Consider the following 22,957-nt stretch of genomic DNA (forward strand, 5'->3'; position numbering starts at 1 on the left):
GTATTTTCAAACTGCACGAATCAACTTATCTCGGTGGTTAAAATATTTTTTATCGATTGATTTAATATAATAAAGTTTATCTATATGTTATAGTTTTTAAAATTAATTTTTTAATTTTATTAACTTAATTGAATATAGGGTTTGGTTTAAGGGCTAAAGTGCTTGCATTCTCTCTTAAATTCCCTACTATTGTTATAGCAGATTACATATGAGATGTTGTAAAATATAACCAATTGAGAGGCTTAGCCTGGTGATTCAGGTGTGCCTTAAGTTTGCCCCAGGTCACAGATTTAATCCACCTTGGAAGCAGGTTATATTTCAAAGCATTTTGCTGATTATATGTAAAATAAAATAAATAATTAAAATTAATAAAATATCATCTAATCTGATAGTGACACATGTCACCACCTAATTGGACATTAAATTTATCAAATTGAATTAAAATTATGGCCAAATTGATAGAATGTATAAACATTGAGGATCAAATGTATAATTATACTGATTTTATTAACTGCCACATCAACGCTTCCTTTAACTATTAACGATAAGTGGTCTGATTGAATATATTTAAATAGGTGGGTGACCTAATTGATAAAAAATCAAAATAATGATCAAAATAAAAAAGATTTATAATTAGGTGGTTACTTCTCCCAAATTTTAAATAAAATATTTTTTAAAATATGAGGTTGGAGCAGGCTAAAAAAGTAAACCCACATTCGACTCAAGTCAGACAAATCAGACCGACTACCATGTTTTTATTATATATATATTCTCATGTTTTTTTATTAATAGAGTTTTTTTAAATTTGTTTTTAATATAAAATTATATGCATGTTACTAAAAATCGTATAATATTTTCATAGATAAACTACGTATTTAATATTTAAACTATTCGTTTTGGTCTGTTTTAATATTTAAATTTTTATTTTTTTTTTCAAAATCATACCTAAAGTTTAATTTTTATTTCAGTTTAGTATCATGTTCAAAATTTAACGTTATGTTTTGAAAATATTGAAAGTTTAGGTACTAAACGCATTTAATTTTTAATGGCGGGGTACTAAAATAAAATGAAAACCTAAACGTTAGGTATGATTTTAAAAAATTAAAAGCTTAAGTACTAAAACATATCAAAACTAATAGTTTATGTATTAAATTCATAATTTACCCTATTATCATTAGTTTTGCCTTTTTACCTAAAGTCTTGTATGATGATAAATCATCTTTACATGAGGTGGTGGGTCATCTTAATGTGGAATAGACCACTCATGTCTGAGATCCCACTTTGAAATAATTAGTCTAGCTAGGCCCTATTTTATTTTACTATTTTAATATAACTGGAAAGAGGAACATGGAGGAGACTTTAGATGTTGATCATTAGGAAGTAACAAACTAGTCTCAATATTTGGCACAAAACAATTCTAGTCCAGTTGGTATTTATCGGGATCGGGATGAATATATGATTTTATGTTAAGAAATAAACTCATAATATTTTTTTAAAAAAATGAACTTAATAATAGATTTTAAAAATATTATAACAGACACGTATATTAATAATGTAAAATTTTGTATGAGATATGTAGTAAAATTTTAAGACATACATAATTAATAAAATGAATTATTAATGAAAGAAAATTTAAATTTCAGGGTACATACCTACCCTAAAAATAAGTTGTATCTATATTGTACAAACTTATAAAATTTTTAAAAGAAAAATGAATTATTAATAAAAATAAAAAATATTTTAAAATATACAAATTTTAAAATTGAGCATTATGAGAAATTATCCACAAACGTAAAATCGTGTATTGAAATTCAATCCAAAGGTTCATGAGCTAATTATTTAGCTCAATATTACACCTGATTTTTTTTTATTTTAGAAACTACGATATTTGTTACCGTGACTTAGAACTCGTCACGCCCTATTATGACGTGATAAAATCTAATAAAAATATATTTTTTAAAATTTATCAATTCGATGTAATAAATTAAAATAAAAATTTATTTGGACAAACTCATCATATAAGCGTGACAAATTTGCCTTGTACTGTAGTATTTACCGTAAATTACAAAATAATTTTCGAGATAACTTGATGGGTTAACTTTTTCACCCGCCTGACCTATTAGGCCAATTTTACCAGACAGGCTACCCACCCAATCCCAACAGCCCGCCCGAGAATGAAGAAGATTTTAGTATAAATCCTTTGCTATAAAAAAAGGGCTTACGATTCGGTTCGATATTTTTTTTAAGTAATTTATAGGTTTTTTAGTTCATTATTTTTATATTAATTTAATTTTTTAGAATTTATAATTTATTTCAAAAGAAATAACTTTATTTTGAGATTTAATTTCAATTTTTTAAAGATAAAAACCGAGTTAAAAATAATAATCACGTTAGATACTGATATAAAAGAAGTAAAAAAAAAGGTCAATACGACACAAATGATATATTTTAGAGATAAATACATATGTTAAACCTAACAAGAATAAGACTTTTGCTATAAATAAATAATTATTATTATTAAATTATCGTATGCTTATGGATTTGTATTTTATTTTTCACTAAATTGGCTTGACCAATTATTATTAGAAAAATATAAGACTGTTGATATCGATTACTATGAAAATATTTGTTTATTAATATATTATAAGATATCCAAATTAAATATTAGTTCGAGAAATCATTCAACAATTAAAAAATATTAATACGTTGTAACGAAGTGTAAAAATGCTAACGATATTTGGTATGAGCATAATTTAAAAGTTTAATATGAAAATAAATGTTTAAATTGTATTTTTTTTATTTATGTGTTTAAATTATTTTTTGGATAATTTAAGTATCTAACGTTACAAACGTTATCATTTTAAATACGATGAGTGTAACAAATATTAAAAAATTCCGTTAAATAATACAATCTATAATTTAAAAAATTTTATTTAAAAAATTAAAAACAAATTATTATATTTAAAAAAATTCCTCATCGTCTCCTTCCATCTCTTTCTTCCTCCCGTTCCCTCCCCTCCCTCTCCGTCTCACCCAGTCCCCCGTCTCCTTTACACAGCTCTCCCTCTCCCATTCATCAATTGTCCCTCGTCCCCTTTACAAAATATTAGCATTTGGTGATGGCGGTCGGAATAATTTCAAAGGTTAGTGACGGTGGTTATATCTTCACTGAAGTTTCAATTGTGTGAGGTTTAGTTGACGACAACGGTGACAAACGACGTGGGTATAAAGACTGGAATAAAAACTTCCAAAGTTTTTTTGGGATGATTTTAAGAATTTTTAAAAGTTATGGATTTTTTTTTAAAAAAATTATTTTTTAAAATTTTTATTTTAAATATTTTTTTTAAATTATTAGAACGCAACACATGTCACTTATATAAATTTTTTAATGTTGTTATGGTCGAGGAACTTAAAATGATAACATTTATAATGTTAGGCATGCAGATTGATTGAAAATAGTTAATTAAAACAAACAAAAAAATCTATGTATGCTAGGGTTGACAACTGGCAACAGGTCGAGTTAGGGTCGGATTTTTGGTTAACCCGACAAGACTCGAATCGAAAATATGTATTCTCCACTTGAATCTGACCCGACTCAAAAATTGTATATCTTCTATCTGAGTTGACCTGACCAGAAAAATATATATCCTCCATCCGAATCCGACCTGACTTGACCTGACCCAAAATAAAATAGGATTTAATTAAAAAACAATAGTTTTTTGGAAGAAATTATTTTATTATCTCCGGGTTGGGTAGGGTCAATGGCATATCCAAAAATATTTTTGAGGGTGAACAAATATACGTTAACAATATAATATTTTTGAATGAGATGAGCATAAATAAAATTTGCATGATGGAAACCATCAATAAAGTGGGTTACTAATCGAAGAAAATTCAGATTACAAGATAGGTGCATCAATAAAATAAATAACTAATTGAAGAAAATTTGAATTCCATTGCCCACCATCAACCACGAGTGCGTCTACCATTGGATACGATCAGAGTTTTTTTACCTTCCACCAAAATTCGATTCGATCTCACTCCTTAAAAAATTCGAAACGACCTGACTCGGATTGTATTTTTAAAATCGACCCTATTAGATCGGATGTAGGATGAAATTGCCATCCCTGCGTATGCTTGCGATACCAGCGTTTGTCACACTGTGCGTATAAATTTGCTAAGCGTATGATTAATGTGACAGGAAGAAGGTAGGGAGCAACCAAGCAGCATGCATTGATTACGACCACATAAATCATAATGGCGTAAATCGGTAAGTCAAACCTGCATGTTCATTTTGCTTAAGCACTTGGAATTAATCTCCTCTATCTTTGTTGATTTTTTCCATTAAAAAGAGGGAATCACCTGCCGTATTGCCGTATAAATCTTGCTAAACATACTATGAATGGCAAAGTTATATAAATAAGGGTAAAGTACACGTTTAATACCTAAATTTCCAATTTTTTTAAAATCATACATAAAGTATAGTTTTTTTTATCTCATTTTAGTAATTCACCGTTAAAAACTTAACGCGTTTAATACATAAACTATCAGTTTTTGTCCATTTTAATACCTAAACATTCATTTTTTTTTAAAATTTAACGTTAAATTTTGAACATGGTACTAAAATAAAACGAAAATTAAATTTTAGGTATGATTTTGAAAAAAATTAAAAGTTTAAGTACTAAAATGGACCAAAACTGATAGTTTAGATACTAAACACATAATTTACCCTATAAATAATCACAATAAGGGAGTAATGTCACATTTGATATTGATATTAAAGTACATGTATCGCGAACCCATCAAGTGGTCTCAATGATAAAAATGAATGTTATTCTTCATAGAAGATTAGGTCTGAGCATCTGCATTTGCAGGTGTATATGAGGTGTATATGGTGATTACAAGGTAAATCTGTTCATAGTATCATTTTGTCATTGATGACACGTTTTGCAAATGTAACTTCTTAAATTCGAGATCTCTAACGAGAATAACATTCCTTTTATCAATCAAAGTCGCTTGGTAAATTCATTTTTAATGTTTTTTTAGTTATATTGTAGGTTCAAAAATAAATAACGGTAAACTACGCATTTAGTATGTAAACTAGTAGTTTTGGTTCGTTTTACTACATAAACTTTCAATTTTTTCAAAATCATACATAACGTTAAGTTTTCATTTCATTTTTGTACACGATCGTTAAAAACTTAACGCGTTCAGTACCTAAACTATCAGTCTCAATCCGTTAGTACCTAAACTTTTAATTTTTACAAAACTTAATGTGAAATTTTGATTGGGGCACTAAAATGTAACAAAAACTAAGGTTTTTAACGACAGAGTCAGTGGCGGATCCAGAAATTTAAGAATGAGGTCCAAAATTTTAATTTTCTTTTCTTAAAAATAATGGATATGTAAAAATTGTAATTTTTTTCTTTTTTTTCTTAACATATTAAGCTAAATTTAACATCATTTCTAAAATAATGGGATGCACTTGGCCCCTATGTGGGCTTAGTGCATCCGCCACTGGACAGAGTACTAAAATGAAATATAAACTAAGCTTTAGGTATGATTTTAAAAAAAAATAAAAATTTATATACTAAAACAAATCAAAACTAATAGTTTAAATACTAATGCGTAATATAGCCTATAAATGAACATGAATCAACAAAAGGAGCAAATCACATGCCAGACGATGTATTAATATCACGTTGGGGTCCAACACATGTATGTAGAGATGTGAAGAAAATGTCCAACTTAGGTATTGAAAAACAGAGACAAAACCACACATCTCGCGGCTAATTTGCTGCTACTTTAACATGGCTCCTTCCCACCTTTAATTTAAAATAAAATTTATCAGATAGATCCGATTTATCACATTATATGTGATTTCAATTAATAATATTTTTTTTCTTATTTTTAAGGTGAATATTTATCTTTGTTCTACGTGTAAATAAAGAGTGAGAAATTATCAATGAAAAATTCAGAAATATTTTTTATGGTGGACATACATATGCTAATACATAAAAAAAATTAATGGGTGAGTACAATTAAAATTTTAGGGTGGACACGATCAATAAAATAATTTAAGTGATTTAATTATTTAATTATTTTAAAATTAATTTACATGATTTACCCTTTTAAATGCGAATCTTGCGCTCTCCTTTTATCTAATACTTGTGCTTTGTTTTGTTCTCTTGTGCATCAAAACAATGGCTGCTTGGTTACTCTCTCTTTGCTTTACTCTGGGTTTCTCTCTGTGCAATGCCTCTCGTACGCCACCCGTTTCATCAGCAGTCGACGGTACAATACTCGACTTTGGTACCCTAGCTGGTGCAGGGTTGGATCGAGAGGACGGCTGGAAGCAGTTATCCCCTGAAAATGTGACATTATAGTACTGACGGGGAATGGTTTTGTTGACAGGATTTTTGAAGAACGGCAACTTCGAGCAAGCACCGAAGCAAGAGCAGCTGAACAAGACGGTGATCGTGGGGAAATACTCGCTTCCGGGATGGGATATCGAAGGGCTAGTGGAGTTCGTGTCGGGGGGGCCTCAGCCTGGCGGGTTTTACTTCCCGATACCCCATGGTGCACATGCGGTGAGGCTACGTGAATGTGAACCCCGGGTTCGTTTACTCGATCACGTTCGGTGCTACCAGGACCTGCGCCCAAGATGAGGTGCTAAGGGTCTCGGTGCCTGGTCAGACCACCGACGTCTCCATCCAGACGCTTTACAGCACCGATGGGGGTGACACCATGGCCATTGCTTTCGAGGCAAAGGATAAAACAGTGAGGGTCACTTTCCATAACCTAGGGGTTCAAGAAGATCCAACTTGTGGACCTCTGTTGGATGCCATTGCCATCAAAGAAATGCCTCCTCTAACTTATACTCTCAGGTATTTGGTCTTACTTCCTATGAATTTATCTGCATTTGGTCTGAAATAATGATTTTTTCTATTAATTTAAGATAAGTACTAGATAATATATGTTCAAAGATACCCTTAATATTTTAAGTATTTGAATATGAGATCTCAAGTATTAATAATAATTCTTTTACTATAAAGATCAGAGATTTAAATAACGGTAGATATTTGAATATGGGATATCAGAGAATAATAATAATTATTTTACTATGAAGATCATAGATTTAAATAGCGGTCTGTGATATATCAGTAGCGGCTCCATCCGCTGTTATCTGTAATCTCTACAATCGCGACAAACACGATACGACCACAATAACTATTTGAATCTCTAACCGAAATCTCTCGATTCATTCAGTCTAAAATCATTAAAATACACTCTTTGGTTAAACCACATATAATGCACCCAATCTCCTCACCTAGACTTCCTTCTTTTTATTTTACTTGGTAGAAAATACATAGATCGCATTAATTAGTGCATACTTAACAAGGGGAAATAATAATAGTAAAGTTGGTGTAGTTTCTAATGAGTCCCCTAAAAAAGGATAAATTATGTGTTTAGTACCTAATATATTAATTTTAATCTATTTTAGTACTTAAACTTTTAATTTTTTCAAATCATACCTAAGATTTAGTTTTTATTTCATTTTAATACCCACCGTTAAAAACTTTAATTTTTATTTCATTTTAATACCCGTTCAAAATTTAACATTAAGTTTTGAAAAAAATTGAAAGTTTAGGTACTAAAACGGACCAAAACTGATAGTTTATGTATTAAACGTGCTAAGTTTTTAATGGAGGAGGTACTAAAATAAAATAAAAGCTAAACATTATGTATAATTTTAAAACAATTAAAATTTTAAGTACTAAATATGCATTTTATCAAAGAAAGTAGAGTTTGAATAAATAGGGACGAAGCTCCCTTAGGGCCCAAGGGGTCCAACCCCTGTTAAAATTTGTATATTCGATATAATTTTAGTTTAATAGTATTTTGGTTTATGTAAAAATAAATATTTAAATTTAAAAATATAAAAAAATTATTAAATACTTAATCAAGTTGTGGTCGAACTAAAGAATGATAAGTACGTGTTCTCAAATTTTTAGTCTAATTACAATTTAGGTCTTTGTAAGTTTAAATATTAGACAAATTAGAAGTTATCTTGTAAATTTTGAGTTTTTTATTATAAATTTAAGGTGAATACAAGGTAGTATATGTACAAAGACTTTCAACTATTTAAAAATAAACGCTCATACCCCTACATAAGTAGTGCTTGAACTCAGGACCTCAAGGATAACAACAATCCCCTTAATCACTAAGGTCGCTTGTTCATGCTGAATTTCGAGTTTAAATACCTAATAAGTCTTTTTATTTTTCTTAAATAATCTAATATTTCGGCCCCTTTCAATATTTAATTTTAGTTTCGTCGAATAAATGTGTCCTATGACACGCTTATTTTATAGTTTACTATAAGTGACTAGAAAAGTAAGTTTATATATATATTTTTAAATTAAAAGATATAATGATAAAATTAGTTTTTAATATTTGCCTTAATTGATCATTTTAACTTTATTCTTTTTTATTAAATATTTTAATCTCTAATATTTTAATTTTTAATTAAAATAATTTTTATTTGATGAAAATAATTAATACATTAATGATCAATAGGGGTGTGTAAAATTATCCGACCCAGTTGACCCGACCCGTTGACCCGGATATAAAAAAACTGGGTAATTCTCTAAAAAAAATTATCCTGCCGGGTCGGGTACCCGACTCGACATTTCCCGGGTCGGGCCCGGGTCACAAAATCTAGTTTTTCCGGGTACCCGGTTACCGAGTACCCGGTTAGTTTTTATTTTTTTTATTTTTTATATATAATTATATAAAATATACTGAATTATTTATATTATGGATTATTATATTTTGTATTTTGAACTTTTAAATTTTATGTTCGGATATTAGAGTATGTAATTTGAAGTTTCGAACATTTAAATTTGTATATATATATTTTTAAATTAATAATTTGAAAATAAAAAATTAAAAACCGGGTATCGGATACCCGTAAAATCCGGATACCCGATTACCGGGTACCCGTAAAATCCGGGTTGAGACACGGGCCGAGAAATCATCGACCCGGAAGTTCCGGGTACCCGGATTTGCACACCCCTAATGATCAACATATGATGTTGAAATGAGCTTTATATATGTGTATAGTTGGTAATGTAACATGTTAGTAATTAACACAAATGATGTCGCACATGCCACATTATTCCATTGATAACGTGACATGTAACCTGTTAATAATTAGCACAAGTGATAATGTCACGACAATAATATGTCTTGATTATTAGTCAATTAATAATTTTAGATGATTTATTTTAATAAAAAAAATGAAGGGTAAAGTATATAAATGATCCCCGACTATAGAATAATACTTTGTTGAGTCCCCGAATATTAAAAGTTACAAAATAATCTTATGACTCTAGAGTGTTACTTTGTTGAGTCTATCGACTATTAAAATTACAAAACGACCACTCAACTATTCATTATATTTCAAACTCATTATTTTATGTTACAAAATTGAGGATAGTCGGAGGTGAATGTTAACCCGTTGATTGTGATATGATAAAATATGATCTCAAAATCTCAAAGGACAATCATATATCAGTCATCATGTTAACGTCCAACTCAGATGACCATCATTTTTAACAAAAAAGATAAATTTCGAACGTAATGAATAGTCGTGTGACCATTTTGTAACTTTTAATAGTCGACGGACTCAACAAAGCAAAACTTTATAGTCATAGGACTATTTTGTAACTTTTAATAGTCAAATGACTTAATAAAGTATTACTCTATAATCAGGGACCATTTTTATACTTTACCCAAAATTAATATAACATTCGACGTATAAGGATATGAAATCCGAATTTATTTAATTGACATCACAGGGAACCTAGTGAAAAACGGTGGGTTCGAGGCAGGTCCCCATACCTTCAAAAACTACTCAACAGGGGTCCTCCTTCCTCCGCACAAGCAAGACACCATTTCACCACTCCCTGGATGGATCATCGAGTCCCTAAAGCCCGTGAAATTCATCAACAAGAAACACTTCTCGGTCCCATCGGGGCTGTTCGCCATCGAAATGGTTGCCGGACGAGAGAGCGCCATTGCACAAGTTATCATAAATGTTCCCCACAAACAATACACAATCAGTTTCACCGTAGGAGACGCCAAGAACAACTGCCATGGATCGATGATGGTCGAAGTATTCGCCAGCAAGCAAACTCAAAGTCCCATATGTATCTGAAGGAAAGGGAGGATCCAAGACGGCCAGTTTTAAGTTCCAGGCAACCTATGCAAGAACAAGGACCACATTTTACAGTGCTTACTACCACACCAAGTTGGATGATTTCGGGCATATGTGCGGGCCTGTCTTAGATGATGTCGAGGTTATCCCCGTCGCTTAGTCCGAAACCACTCGGTTCACGTCATCAACTAGTTTAATGAACACAGATTGTTCAAAGTACAAGTTTTATTTTGCATTGTGAAACGACTTTTTTCTGGTTGAGTTGAGAGGTTTCTAATAAGTTTTGAGCATGAACGAGGGTACCATTAGAGATTTGAGTCATTGTAGCTTCTAATAACTTCATTATGGCTGATTTATAACAATCCATAATTCTCTAAGAGTGTTTCGGCTCATTCACAAATATTTGAAAATTTTTAACATTTTCGGTTTATAGTTCATCGATCGATGCCTTCTATCTTGTCTTCAACTTCAGAATACAACTGCCTCAACTTGTCGATATTCTCCTCTGAAGTTTCCCAGTAACCACGTCCATTGGCCTCCAAGAATGTTTGCACCAACTTCCTGAATGAGTTTGGATTGGTGCTCATCAGCCTGTTCAGCATGTTCTCGTCTTGAATGAAAGTCGAATTAGCCTCCTCGTATACCCAGTTGTCCACTTGTCCTGAAGTCGCACTCCACCCTACAGTATTAGTAAGGCGCTTCTCGATCTCGCGAACTCCTTCATATCCACTGGACATCATTCCTTCGTACCACTTCGGGTTCAACAACTTGGTTCGTGCATCTAGTCGCACGGTTTCAGACAGAGTTCGAACCTGTTAAATTAGAGCAAAATGGGATTTTTGAGGCGTCTTAATGGTAATTAGAGTTGTAGGATCAGATTAAAAACTTGCACGTCTAGGAGACTATTCCTATAACACTCAGAGGAATGTTTTATATTGCATACCTGGGCGTTTGCAGTGGTGGTGTCTGCAATATATGCACTTGGCTTCTTTCCATCCTTCCTTAGGTTTTGTACTAGATTCGTTGGATCAGAATCGAAGTAATGGCTCACATCAGTAAGTGAAATTTCTGAGGAATCGAGATTCTGGAAAGTGGCATCAGCTGTGCTTAGCGCCATCTCAAAGACTTTCCTTTTCTCGGTCATGCCTGCACCCGGGGCATCACAGTCGAAAGCAAATGATTTCCTGCTCAGGTACATATCTTGGAGCTGTTTCTCATCATTCCATGTGGAGTTCTCAACAGCAAGGTTGACATTGGAAGAGTAAGATCCTGAAGCGTTGGAGAAGACCCTTGTTGCAGCTTCTCTAACCTCGATACCCAAGGCTTTGGCTTGCTCTAATGCGTGCTTCCGTACGTAGTTCTGCTCCACTGGTTCATCTAATTCAGCTACCATCTTCACGGCTCGGTCAAGGAGGTTCATCTGTCAACCGAAATAGGAAATAAGAGCACAAAATGGTAAGAAAAGACATGGCAATTGGTAAGAGAAATATGACATCTAATCATGGATTAGCGAATGCATATTTGAAACCACTTTAAACACACTAGCAGTGGTACCTGATTAATGAATAGATCTCTGAAGACGCCGGAGCAGTTAACAACAACGTCAATCCTGGGTCTGCCAAGCTCTTCAAGGCTAACTGGCTCAACTCTGTTGACTCGACCTAATGTATCAGCCACTGGCCTTACTCCAATCATCCACAATACCTGAGCGAGTGACTCGCCGTAAGTTTTGATATTATCTGTTCCCCATAATACAAGTGCAATTGTCTCTGGATATTTTCCTCCATTGTCAACCTTTTGCCTTTCAACCAACCTATCTACCACAACTTTTGCACTCTGCAATGCAGCTGTTGTTGGAATAGCTTGTGGATCCAATGCATGAATGTTCTTTCCAGTTGGCAACACTTTCGGGTTTCGAATAGGATCGCCACCAGGCCCAGGTTCAACGTATTTTCCCTCTAATGCTTGTTTCAGACTGCCCAACTCATTATCAGCTACAACCAGCTTCAAACACTCCCCTAGGAACTCAAACAATACCCTAAGCTTTTCCCTATCAGCACGGTAAAACTTTGTTTCTGATAAGTGTTGAATCCAGGGCTCGTTGATACCAAACCCGAGTATTGAGGTTAACTTATCAGCCACGTCAACAACTTGACCCTTCTTGTTGGTTGTTCGCTTCACGAAGGAAGAAATTGCCCCACGTGAGGCGTCGGTAATTTGCCGCAGAAGCTCTACATCCTTCAAGATACCTTTGTCACTCCCTCTGTACACATCTTCTATGTTTCTTCCAACAGACTCAGCTAATATGGCTGGCAGTGACGAAACTCCATCTTCAGGTCGGTCTAAAGCTGCAATGTTCACCAACGTTGCAACTGCTTCCATAGCAGATGGAGGCTCACCGATAACATGAAGCCCACAGGGTAACAACCGGGACTCAATCTCCATGATCTTGGAATACACTTTTCCAACAACAAGATCCCGTTCTTTCGCTGAAATTTCCTCTCCCTCTTCAGGAAGCTTTACATCCTTGTCAAGATTGCATTGTCTGGCCGTGCTGATGATTGAATTAACTATTTGTTGCCCACGACCTGAGTCTTTAAGGGACTGGTATGACGAGATCAGCTCACTCAGTTGCTTAAGTCCCTTGTAAAGCCCAGCATTTTCAGCCGGAGGAGTCAGATAGCTAATAGTATTAGCATAACTACGACGCTTAGCTATCGTAGCTTCAGAAGGGTTATTAGCAGCATAATAGTAAACATTAGGAATGTTCCCGATAAGACTATCAGGGAAACAAACATCACTCATTCCCACCTGCTTCCCAGGCATAAATTCAAGGGATCCATGAGTACCAAAATGAAGAACAGCATCAGCTTTGAAGATCTTCTCAACAAAGGAGTAGTACGCCGCAAATCCATGATGCGGGCTAGCTGATTTCGAGAAGAGTAACCGCATAGGATCCCCCTCATAACCAAAAGTGGGCTGTACTCCAATGAAGACATTACCATACTGCTTTCCATATACCAAGAGGTTCTCTCCATCAGAATTCAAATTTCCAGGAGGCTTACCCCAGTTTTCTTCCAAAGCAGGAGCATAAGGAGTGAGGTTCTGGTATTCGCGAACGCTCATCTTATACGCAACATTAAGATTTGGGCTGTTAAATTGCGCCTCCTTGTCATGAATTACATCTTCAATTAAAGCTTCCGCAGTCTCTGGAAGGCCTTCAACACTGTAGCCATCTTTCTGAAGGTCTTTTAAAACCGAATAGATGGAAGCAAAAACATTGAGGTAGGCAGCAGTGCCAACATTCCCTTTGTCGGGAGGGAAGCTGAAGACAGTGATTGCTAATTTCTTTTCAGTCTGCAGGAAGGATCATACAAATACTATTAACATAACGAACGAAACAAAAAGAGCTCATATGTGCTAGTCGACGGTAACATCCTGCCAATAGCAACAGCATATTCTCAAGCTTTACCACATGGTAGGCCATGAAATGTGAAGAAAGACAACAGGATATTGTAGTTTCAATCATCATTTTCAACATCAAACACATTCTCAGCATAATAGCCTAAGATTTATATGCTTATGTATAGATTATTAAAGATCCCTTTTAGATTAAAGGCTGAAAAGTAGAGTCGACAATTAATAGTATCTTAAGTGGATCTTCACATATACAATGTCTCCTTAGTCACTAAACACACAGACATATATATGCTCTCTAGAAAAAGCTATTTGATTTGGAGTTATGCTCCCCTGGAAAACAGTTACCTTTGATTTCCTTTTCAATTCAGCCCACTTGATTGCTCTAGTGCAAAGCTGTTCCACCCTCTTGTGAAGAGCATGGGATTTCCCTGAAATCAAAGTCAAAGCACCATTTTATTTAATTCCTCGTTAACTAAAACCTAAGCAACTAAAATAAAACAAGTTCAGGCAATAAAAAGGCAAAACGAGACATCAAGTATGAGTAGTAACAAAAGGGTAACTTCGCTTGCCTGTTCTAGGGTCACGGCCAGCGAAAACTATAGGTTCCATGCCACCATCGAGCTCTGGAAGGGCCACTTGGAGAGCTACTTGAATAGGATGTAGTCCCAAAGTGCTGTTTAGCCACTCCTCGGTTGTTTGGAAAACCAAAGGCAGTGCAACAATGTAAGGAACATCAAGCTTCATAAGTGCCTCAACGGCCCTTGGATGATCCTGCCTAGCCGGTCCACCAACTAGAGCAAAGCCTGTCAACGAAACCACTGAGTTCACCATTGGTTTCTTGGTAACCGGATCGATCAAGAACTTCTCAACTGGTCCAGAGAAATCAAGTCCACCGGCGAAAATCGGTATCACTTTTGCCCCTCTTGCCTCTAACTCCATAATCACAGCTACATAGTGGCTCTCATCACCAGTAACAATGTGACTCCTTTGCAAAACCAATCCAATTATCGGTGCGTCAGGCCCCCTAAGCTTCTCATCAACATCCCTCCTGGTACCATACCAATTCAAATACTCCTTCACATCATCATACATGCAAGGAGCCAGCGGGTGCCAAATTCCACTGTCTAAGAACAAAACTGGATCAGAATAGTCGACCTTTGTCCCTTTGAGTGCAGGCACATAAGAGCCGGAAATCATTTTCAAGAAATTCTGAAGATTATCAGGTGAACCACCGAGCCAAAACTGGAGACTCAATATGTAAAGCCTAGCATCTTGTGCCTTGTCACTAGGCAAGTATTTCAAAACCTTAGGCAATGTCCTCACTAGCTTCAACATGCTATCAGCAAAGCCTGCTCCTTGCTTCTTTCTCTTGAACAGCTGGAAAAAAGGACTCTTCGATTGACCAAGCTGTGACATGCTGAAAGAACCCAACTTGTTTAGCCTCATCACTTCAGGCATTGAAGGGAACACCAAAACAGCATCAAGCCTATCCCTTTCCTTCTCCACTGCAGCCTTCACTTTCAGGGCGAGCTCCTCAACGAAAATCAAAGACCCAATAAAGATATTGGCGTCCTCGAGATCGTTGCAGAAGGTTTTATAAGTGTTTTCATCTCTAAGCTCCTCCACCAAGTAGCCAACGACTTCAAACGAGGCAAAGCTGGAATTCTGGTTCAAGGACTGGACTGCACTCGAAAGGGATGACTGGTACTGAGCTTCCAGGACAACATAGACAATTTTGACCGTGGGGAGATCATTTTTGTTCTCTGGAACAATTCTACGAACTTCTGGGCTTGTTTGAGTGAAAAGGCCATTGCCAACAACACATTTTACTTTCAATGAAGGTCTCGAGTTGGGATTGCTGTTCGTTTTCTTGGGAAGAAATGAGTGAAGAAAAAAGTGCTTTTGAGAAAGAGAGGAAAGGTGATCAGCCTTGGAAGCTGGCAGAGTGAAGGGTGAAGAAACAAGAGAAGCCATTACAGAGCACTCTCCTCCTCCTTTCCGGGTACTGAAAGCTTTGCTGGTTTTATTTTTTTCTTTTCCGGGAAAAAAGTTTTCTTCTTCAAGGTTTGTGGTTGCAGGAGCAAACACGTGGCAAAATGGGTTTCGGTTTTAGTGAGAGATTGCAATCGTGAGGTTGAGAGAGAAAAGCTGAGTGAGAGAGTTCCATCTATCTATTAGGATTCTGGCGATGGAGTTTGCTGAAATCTGATTGGCTGAATTGGATTTCTAAAAGCGCCCAAAGTGGGGATTGTCTCAGGAAAGGCGGGTTAATATACGGCTAATATACAGTATTACCGGATACATTAAAATGTATTTAATAAATTCGGTTTAGCGGTACCTATTATGTTGACAACTAATAATGTTTTAGGTAGAAAATATGAAAAACTATTAAAAAATTTGGTAACCGGTAAACTTTGGTTATCGGTAAGTATCTATCATTTTTATAAAAGTGTCCATACGTTTAACATATCAAGTAAATTTTACCGGTTTTGTCATAATGAATCTGGTTTTGTCATATTTTTACCTGTTATATTGTAAATTATCTATCCTTTTTATAAAAGTGTCCATACTTATTTCACTGTGAAAATATATTTATTATTATCTTTAGTTAATATTGTTAAATTTAAAATCTAAATAATATTTTATAAAATATCAAAACAATCAAATAATTTTTTGTGTAAATGAAATTATTAAATTAATATTGTAGGTGGAAAACATGAAACACTATTAAAAAAATTGAAACATAAATTACATAACTTTCAAAAAAGTATATATCATTTTTATAAAAGTGTCCATACTTATTTCACTGTTGAAAACATATTTATTATTATATTTGGTTAATATTGTTAAATTTAAATTCTAAATAATATTTTATAAAATATCAAAACAATCAAATATAATTTTGTGTAAATTAAATTATTAAATTAATATTGTAGGTGGAAAACATGAAACACTATTAAATAAATTGAAACATAAATTACATAACTTTAAAAGCAGTTTTAAATCCTAAAAAGTGTCGATACTTTTAAAAAATATATCGATCCAAAACGATATACCAGGTAAAAATATGATAAAACCGGTAACAAAATGATAAAACCGGTAAATTTAAAAGTGTCGATACGTTATATAAGGATCGACACTTTGTGAATTTAAAAGAGAAGCAGTTATAGCGCCTATAATGTGTCGATACTTTAAAAAAATATATCGATCCACAACGATATAACAGGTAAAAATATGATAAAACCGGTAACAAAATGATAAAACCGGTAAAATGATACCGGATATATTGAAAGTGTCGACACTTTCGTAAGTACGTGTAATAAATTATCGACACTTTCAAAGAAATAGGTAATTATCCTTTCGAAAGTATCGACACCTGACATAAAAGTATCGACACTTTTGTATTTGTATCGATTAAATATAAATAACATATCCGATGAAAATATAAAGGCCATAGCTAAATATCCTCTGAAAAAAGATAGAACGGACGAGTTTTTGAAATCGAAGAGTAATTGTTGCTGCATTTCAGAAGGCGTTTCTAAAGCGAAGTTTGTTTGTTTGTTGCTGCAGTCGAATCGAAAAGTATGTTGTCGAAACCCTAATTTTTTATTATTACAGTAATCGCGATAGGGTTTTTTATGTGTTGTTTGGGGTTTTGGAGTAAGGAAGCATTTGTGACCGATTGTAGGTAGAAATAGATATTCAAGGAAAAATATAAATGTCGATACTTTTATTAAATATTATAGGTAGAAAATGATATTATAGGTTGTATAAATGTGCCGACACATTTTGGTGTGGCCATTCAAATTCTTTTGAAGAAAACCGTTTTACCACAAGAGTAGTTATCTATATTTGTATATTGAAAAGTGTATGTAACAAAATAATTTGATTTGCGTAAACTGATATATGAAGGAAAAATGGAGTCAATGGGTTGGAAAATTGTTGGTGGAGCAGATGACTTTGAAATTGAGGCCGAGACTCGAAAGCAACGAAAGGGTGGATATATGTACTTCTAGTAAGTATCAATGTCTTTTTGTTATTATTGTTGAAATGGTAATTGGATTAAAGTATCGATAAACTTTAAATTGATTACAAATTTTAAATGTTAACAGTATGGCCGAATGCAAAAGGATGAAGGGAGATGGCACACAGAGCGGTTCGGTATGTAAAATGAAATTGACATTGAGTAGTATTAGTATTTAGTGTTAATGTATTGATTAAGAAACGTTTATGTTTAATATTAGGTGAAAAAAGATGTAAGGTCCAAATGGAATTCAATGAGTGATGCTGAAAAGGAACCTTACATCACACAGTCAAGGAATGATAGTAAAGAATACAAAGAACGGAGGAAAGCACATGAAAATAAGGTATTCATTAAACTTGTAAATACGTTGATACAAAATATATAAGAACTATAACATTATATATTGTTAAAAATGTAGGAAGTGTCGACAAGATGCAGCATTAAAAGGGTGAATTTATTAATTAAACACCTTAAGGAGAAGGGTCAGTTGAATGTGCTGGGAGAAATAGGTTTTGGATCGTTGATCGGAGTAAGGGATCGACCTATTCGGAGGGAATTGTGTCGATCCTTGATGGCACAATTTGACGTCAGTCAATGTATGGCTAAGTATGGTGATTATTCATTCCCTCTGGGGTATCGACTGCTGCAGCCGTATTGGGGGTACAAAACAAAGGCAAAAGTGTTATAGAAGTCTGTAGGAGTAAGAACTGGAAAGCACTTGCCTCCAAATATGGTTTGAATCATAAGGTGACATATACTGAAGTTGAAGAGGATATCAAAAGTGGATCTTACTTGGGGGATGAGCTGAAGGCCCGAGTTCTATTGTACCTTGTCGGGATATTTCTTTGTCCAACGGGTGATACGTCAACGAACAAGGAATATATGAAGCTCATTTGCGATGAAGGCTTGAAGGGTGAATTCAATTGGGCTGAATATATCCATTCGAGATTGATTGAATCAATAATCACCTTTAAAAAGGGCAGCCAGAGATACCTCAAAGGGTGCATAGCAATCTTAGAGGTAAATGAGTTGAATCACTTTTTGTGTTTTTATATAAAAATATAAATTTTATTATAAATGCAGGTTGCACTGTTCGATTTTTGGTCGGGCTGTGAGGCAGTGCCGGCTTATGAAAGAACCGGAGTGGCACGCATCCGTGCATGGGGGAAGGAAGAGGTGGTTAGAGTGATGGTGAAGTTGAAGTTGGATAGAGAGAAGAAGCAAAAAATGGTAATAAATGTAATTAAATAATATTAAGAATATAATCAATGTCTTAATATTGTAATTTAATTTTTGAAGGTTATTGGCAAGGATGTAGAGGAGGCAGTGGAGGCAGAGGAGAAGAAAGGAGGGATGGTTGTATTGGGGATGAAGGTGAGTGGGACGACGGTGAAGCAAACAGAGTAACTTCGACATTTTGATGTCTGAATTGGCTGATATCAAAAAAATCCAATTTGAAATCATGCAAAGACAATCAAGAGTCGAAGAGAAACTTGATCAAGTCGTAGAGAAACTCGAGAGAGTCGAAGATACACTCGAGAGGAATAAGGGGGTAGTGGAAGGAAAAATAGATGGAGTGGTGAAAGAAGTAGAGGTGTTGAGGGGTGAAGTGGTGAAAGAAGTTGGGGTGTTAAGGGGTGATATTAAGATGGTGACGGGAGAAAAATTTGAGGGAGTGGTGAAGGAGGTTGTTGATTTGAGGAGTGAACTTACGGGGGTGAAGGGGGTGGTTGATAAATACTCGGATGAAGGAGCTCAATTGAAGGGTGAAATAAAAGATATGAAGAGCTATGTAGAAAAAAAGTACGATGAACTGAAAAAATATGAAGAAGAAAAGAGGGAGGAGGAAGAAGAAGAGATGGAAGAAATGAGGAGGAAAAGTACAATGATTTATTTCTTACGTTACGATATATATTATTATTAAATTAAAAATTCTAAATATTATTTTATAAAATATAAAAACAATCAAATAATTTTTTGTGCAAATTAAATTATTAAATTAATATTGTAGGTGGAAAACATGAAACACTGTTAAAAAAATTGAAACATAAATTACATAAGTTTTAAAAAAAGTATCGATCTTTTTTATAAAAAGTATGGACACTTTCAATATAATAGGTAAACATATGATGTAATAGGTAGCCCTTATATAATGTAATAGATATCGTTTATATAATGTAATAGGTAGTGGTTATATTGTAAAGTGTCTATCCTTTTTATAAAAGTGTCCATACTTTTTTCACTGTGGAAAACATTAATTTAAGGTTATCTTTTGAGTGAGTTTTAAGATATTAATTTAGTAATTATAGGCGTCTAATGATTTATTTTTTACGTTACGATATATATTATTATTAAATTAAAAATTCTAAATATTATTTTATAAAATATCAAAACAATCAAATAATTTTTTGTGCAAATGAAATTATTAAATTAATATTGTAGGTGGAAAACATGAAACACTGTTAAAGTATCGATCCTTTTATAAAAAGTATGGACACTTTCAATATAATATAATGTAATAGGTAAATTTGCAATGCTATCGGTATAAATATACCGGTTTACTTATAAAATAGGTAAATATAAGCGCTACCTATTACATTATATAAGCGCTACCTAGTATGTTATTGTACTTTATAATATTTCCGGTTAAATAATATAACATAACCGGTCTAAATTTTAACCGGTCACTTATTTAACCGGTCACGCCGTATATTAACCGTTTTTTAGGCGCCGCACCGCAGAACCACCCTCAAAGTGAAACAACAAGATAGATGATATTTGATTGAGAAAATGTGATCGTACAAGATTTTTCTCTTTTCATTTTCAGGTGAACAAGGAAACAACAAGCTAAATGAGTCGTCTTTCCACTCATTGTGAATAAGGAAACTGATATTTTTATTTTCTTTTCATTTTCATGTGAGCAGGTTTACATTTACTCTCCATCAACCTCCCTCATTCATTGTACTAGTTGTTAAAAAAAACATCAATAGAGTGAATTCAGTGATAAAAAGTTATTATTATTTTTAAGGTCTCGAGTTTAGACATAAAAAATATTATGAGTTTGAGCATTCAATGCCAAATGATTAAAAATTATCTTTGAACAAATATTGTTTTGTAACTACTCAAATTATTAAAAAAGGGTAAAGTATACAAATAATCCCTCGATTATAGGGTACTATTTTATTAAGTCTATCGACTATTAAAAGTTATAAAATGATACTATTAAAAATTACAAAATAGTCACTCAATTATTCATATTGTTCCAAACTCATCATCTTCTGTTAACAATTGACGATATTCTGAGTTGAACATTAACCTGTTGACTTTGATATAATAAAATTTGATATCAGAATCTCAAATGACTATCATGTCTCAGTCGTCATATTAATATCCATCTTAGAAAAATGATGAGTTTGGAATATAATAAATAACAGAGTGATCATTTTGTAACTTTTAATAGTCGATGGACTTTAACAAAGTAATATTCTATAGTCGTAGGTCCACTTTGTAACTTTTAATAGTCGATAGACTTAATAAAATAATATCCTATAATTGAAGGACCATTTGTGTACTTTACCCTATAAATGCTAAGAAACTAGAATATGAATTCAATATTTACCACTACCAATGCCAAATGTACCAGAGTAAATTTTTTTCTAGTAATTTACGGTGCTTATGAAATAATCTATATTTAGATTTTTTGGTTTATTAATATTATATATATATATATATATATATATATTCATATGCAACTGTTTAAATCTGAATCTTCTACATAAAAGAATAATTATTTTTACCACTAAAATCATTAAATGAGTTTTTAGAGTAAATTCTTTCAATGGGTAAAATTTAGTATTTTTGTTCATCTTTGAAGGAACTCTTAGGAGTACTTATTTTCATATATCATATATTATTCGATTTGAAAATTTAAATATTAAAAAAAATAAATTGTTAATATTGTAATTTGTATATGATCTGAAAAAAAATCATATATCTAATTTTTTTGAATATGTTCATTTTTGAATCAAATAACTGGATCCGAACATAAAATTTAATTTGATGAAAAATTCATATTTAAATTCTGTATTTGTTGAATTTGTGTGCAACATTATAAAATTATATTCTATATATATTAATTTTCACCTACAATAAACAATTAAACATTATAATTTTTATTAGGCTAGAGCCTTAACTTGTTAGTAGGTTGTTCGCTAAAGGTTGTCTAACCTCTAAATGCTTAATTTTTATCAGATTTTAGGATAATCCAAAATTAAAATTTAGATGATCTATACAAATTTAATCATCTATTTTTTCTTGGATATCCGATCCAAATTATCCAAAAATCACTAAAAAGATTGGATATCCGAATTTTCAAACCGGATCGATTATGTTAGGTTTTTTTACACACCCTTAAGAGCACTTAGTAATAATAATAATAATCTCTCTCTCTCGAAGTAGCAAAAACAGAGAGGAATCATGCATCTGTCTCCACTTGCACTTGGCAATCACGTTCCAAAACTAAGTCCCAGTTCTTTACCAAACTGAAGATCATGCATCATTGCTGAAGCTTTCACACCAAAAATGGACTTCACCCGGTAACAGTTCCTCCAACACGATCCCGAAATTTCTCCTTCGCTACCCTGAATCACAACTTCTGAACATACCGTCCTGTTTCGAGGTATGGATTGTGCATAAGTTCCGTCTGAACCGGACCAAGGGGACCAGTGCACTTCATCTCATCTCTGGGGTTCGGGTGGCTCAAGGAATTCAATATGATTCCCAGTTATTCTAGCACCTTTTAGGCGTCCACTAGGAGAAGCTGATCAAATATAGAAAAGGGGCTCAATGGATCTCCTTGTCTCAACCCTTGTGATGGTCGGAAACAGTCGCTAACCATCTCATTTACAACTATCGCATGTTGATTGAGTATAGACACTTCATTATGCGTTGAATCCAACCGTCTAAGAAGGTCGTTTTTTTGCAGTACTAAATCAAGGAAATGTTACTCCACCCTATCATAAATAAACCTTGCTCATCTCAAGATCAAGAGGAAAAGACCCATTCCAGCCAACATGCTTATTATAGAAAGATTGAAGCACCTTGTATGCAACCAGAAATAATGTTATCTATAATTAGATGCCCCACCACAAGCGCACTCTATGCCTTATCAATACATAAACATAAAACAGGAACCCACACAAACATAATTTGTTGCAGGCTTGTATAATTCCTCCAGCTATATGGCCAAATCAAGAATTTTAACACTATCATAAACCAGAAATATACGGAAAATG

General features: G+C 33.5%; 1 protein-coding gene and 1 pseudogene across 1 annotated transcript; one reads left to right on the forward strand and one right to left on the reverse strand.

The window, feature by feature from the left end:
• Positions 1–6,188: 6,188 nt before the first annotated feature.
• LOC120208666 lies at positions 6,189–10,457 on the forward strand (annotated as a pseudogene).
• A 181-nt stretch (positions 10,458–10,638) lies between these two features.
• On the reverse strand, positions 10,639–15,641 carry LOC120208676 (magnesium-chelatase subunit ChlH, chloroplastic). The gene is made up of 5 exons (XM_039207893.1): positions 14,209–15,641; positions 13,985–14,067; positions 11,774–13,576; positions 11,163–11,639; positions 10,639–11,031 (listed from the first exon to the last, which is right to left on the reverse strand). The coding sequence occupies exons 1-5, from the start codon at positions 15,611–15,613 to the stop codon at positions 10,654–10,656; spliced, it is 4,146 nt and encodes a 1,381-aa protein (XP_039063824.1). The 5' UTR covers positions 15,614–15,641; the 3' UTR covers positions 10,639–10,653.
• Between the last annotated feature and the right edge of the window lie 7,316 nt (positions 15,642–22,957).

The sequence above is a fragment of the Hibiscus syriacus genome, unplaced genomic scaffold, assembly GCF_006381635.1.
Source record: "Hibiscus syriacus cultivar Baekdansim isolate YM2019G1 unplaced genomic scaffold, ASM638163v2 tig00016850_pilon, whole genome shotgun sequence".
In the NCBI taxonomy this organism is placed as follows: domain Eukaryota; kingdom Viridiplantae; phylum Streptophyta; class Magnoliopsida; order Malvales; family Malvaceae; genus Hibiscus; species Hibiscus syriacus.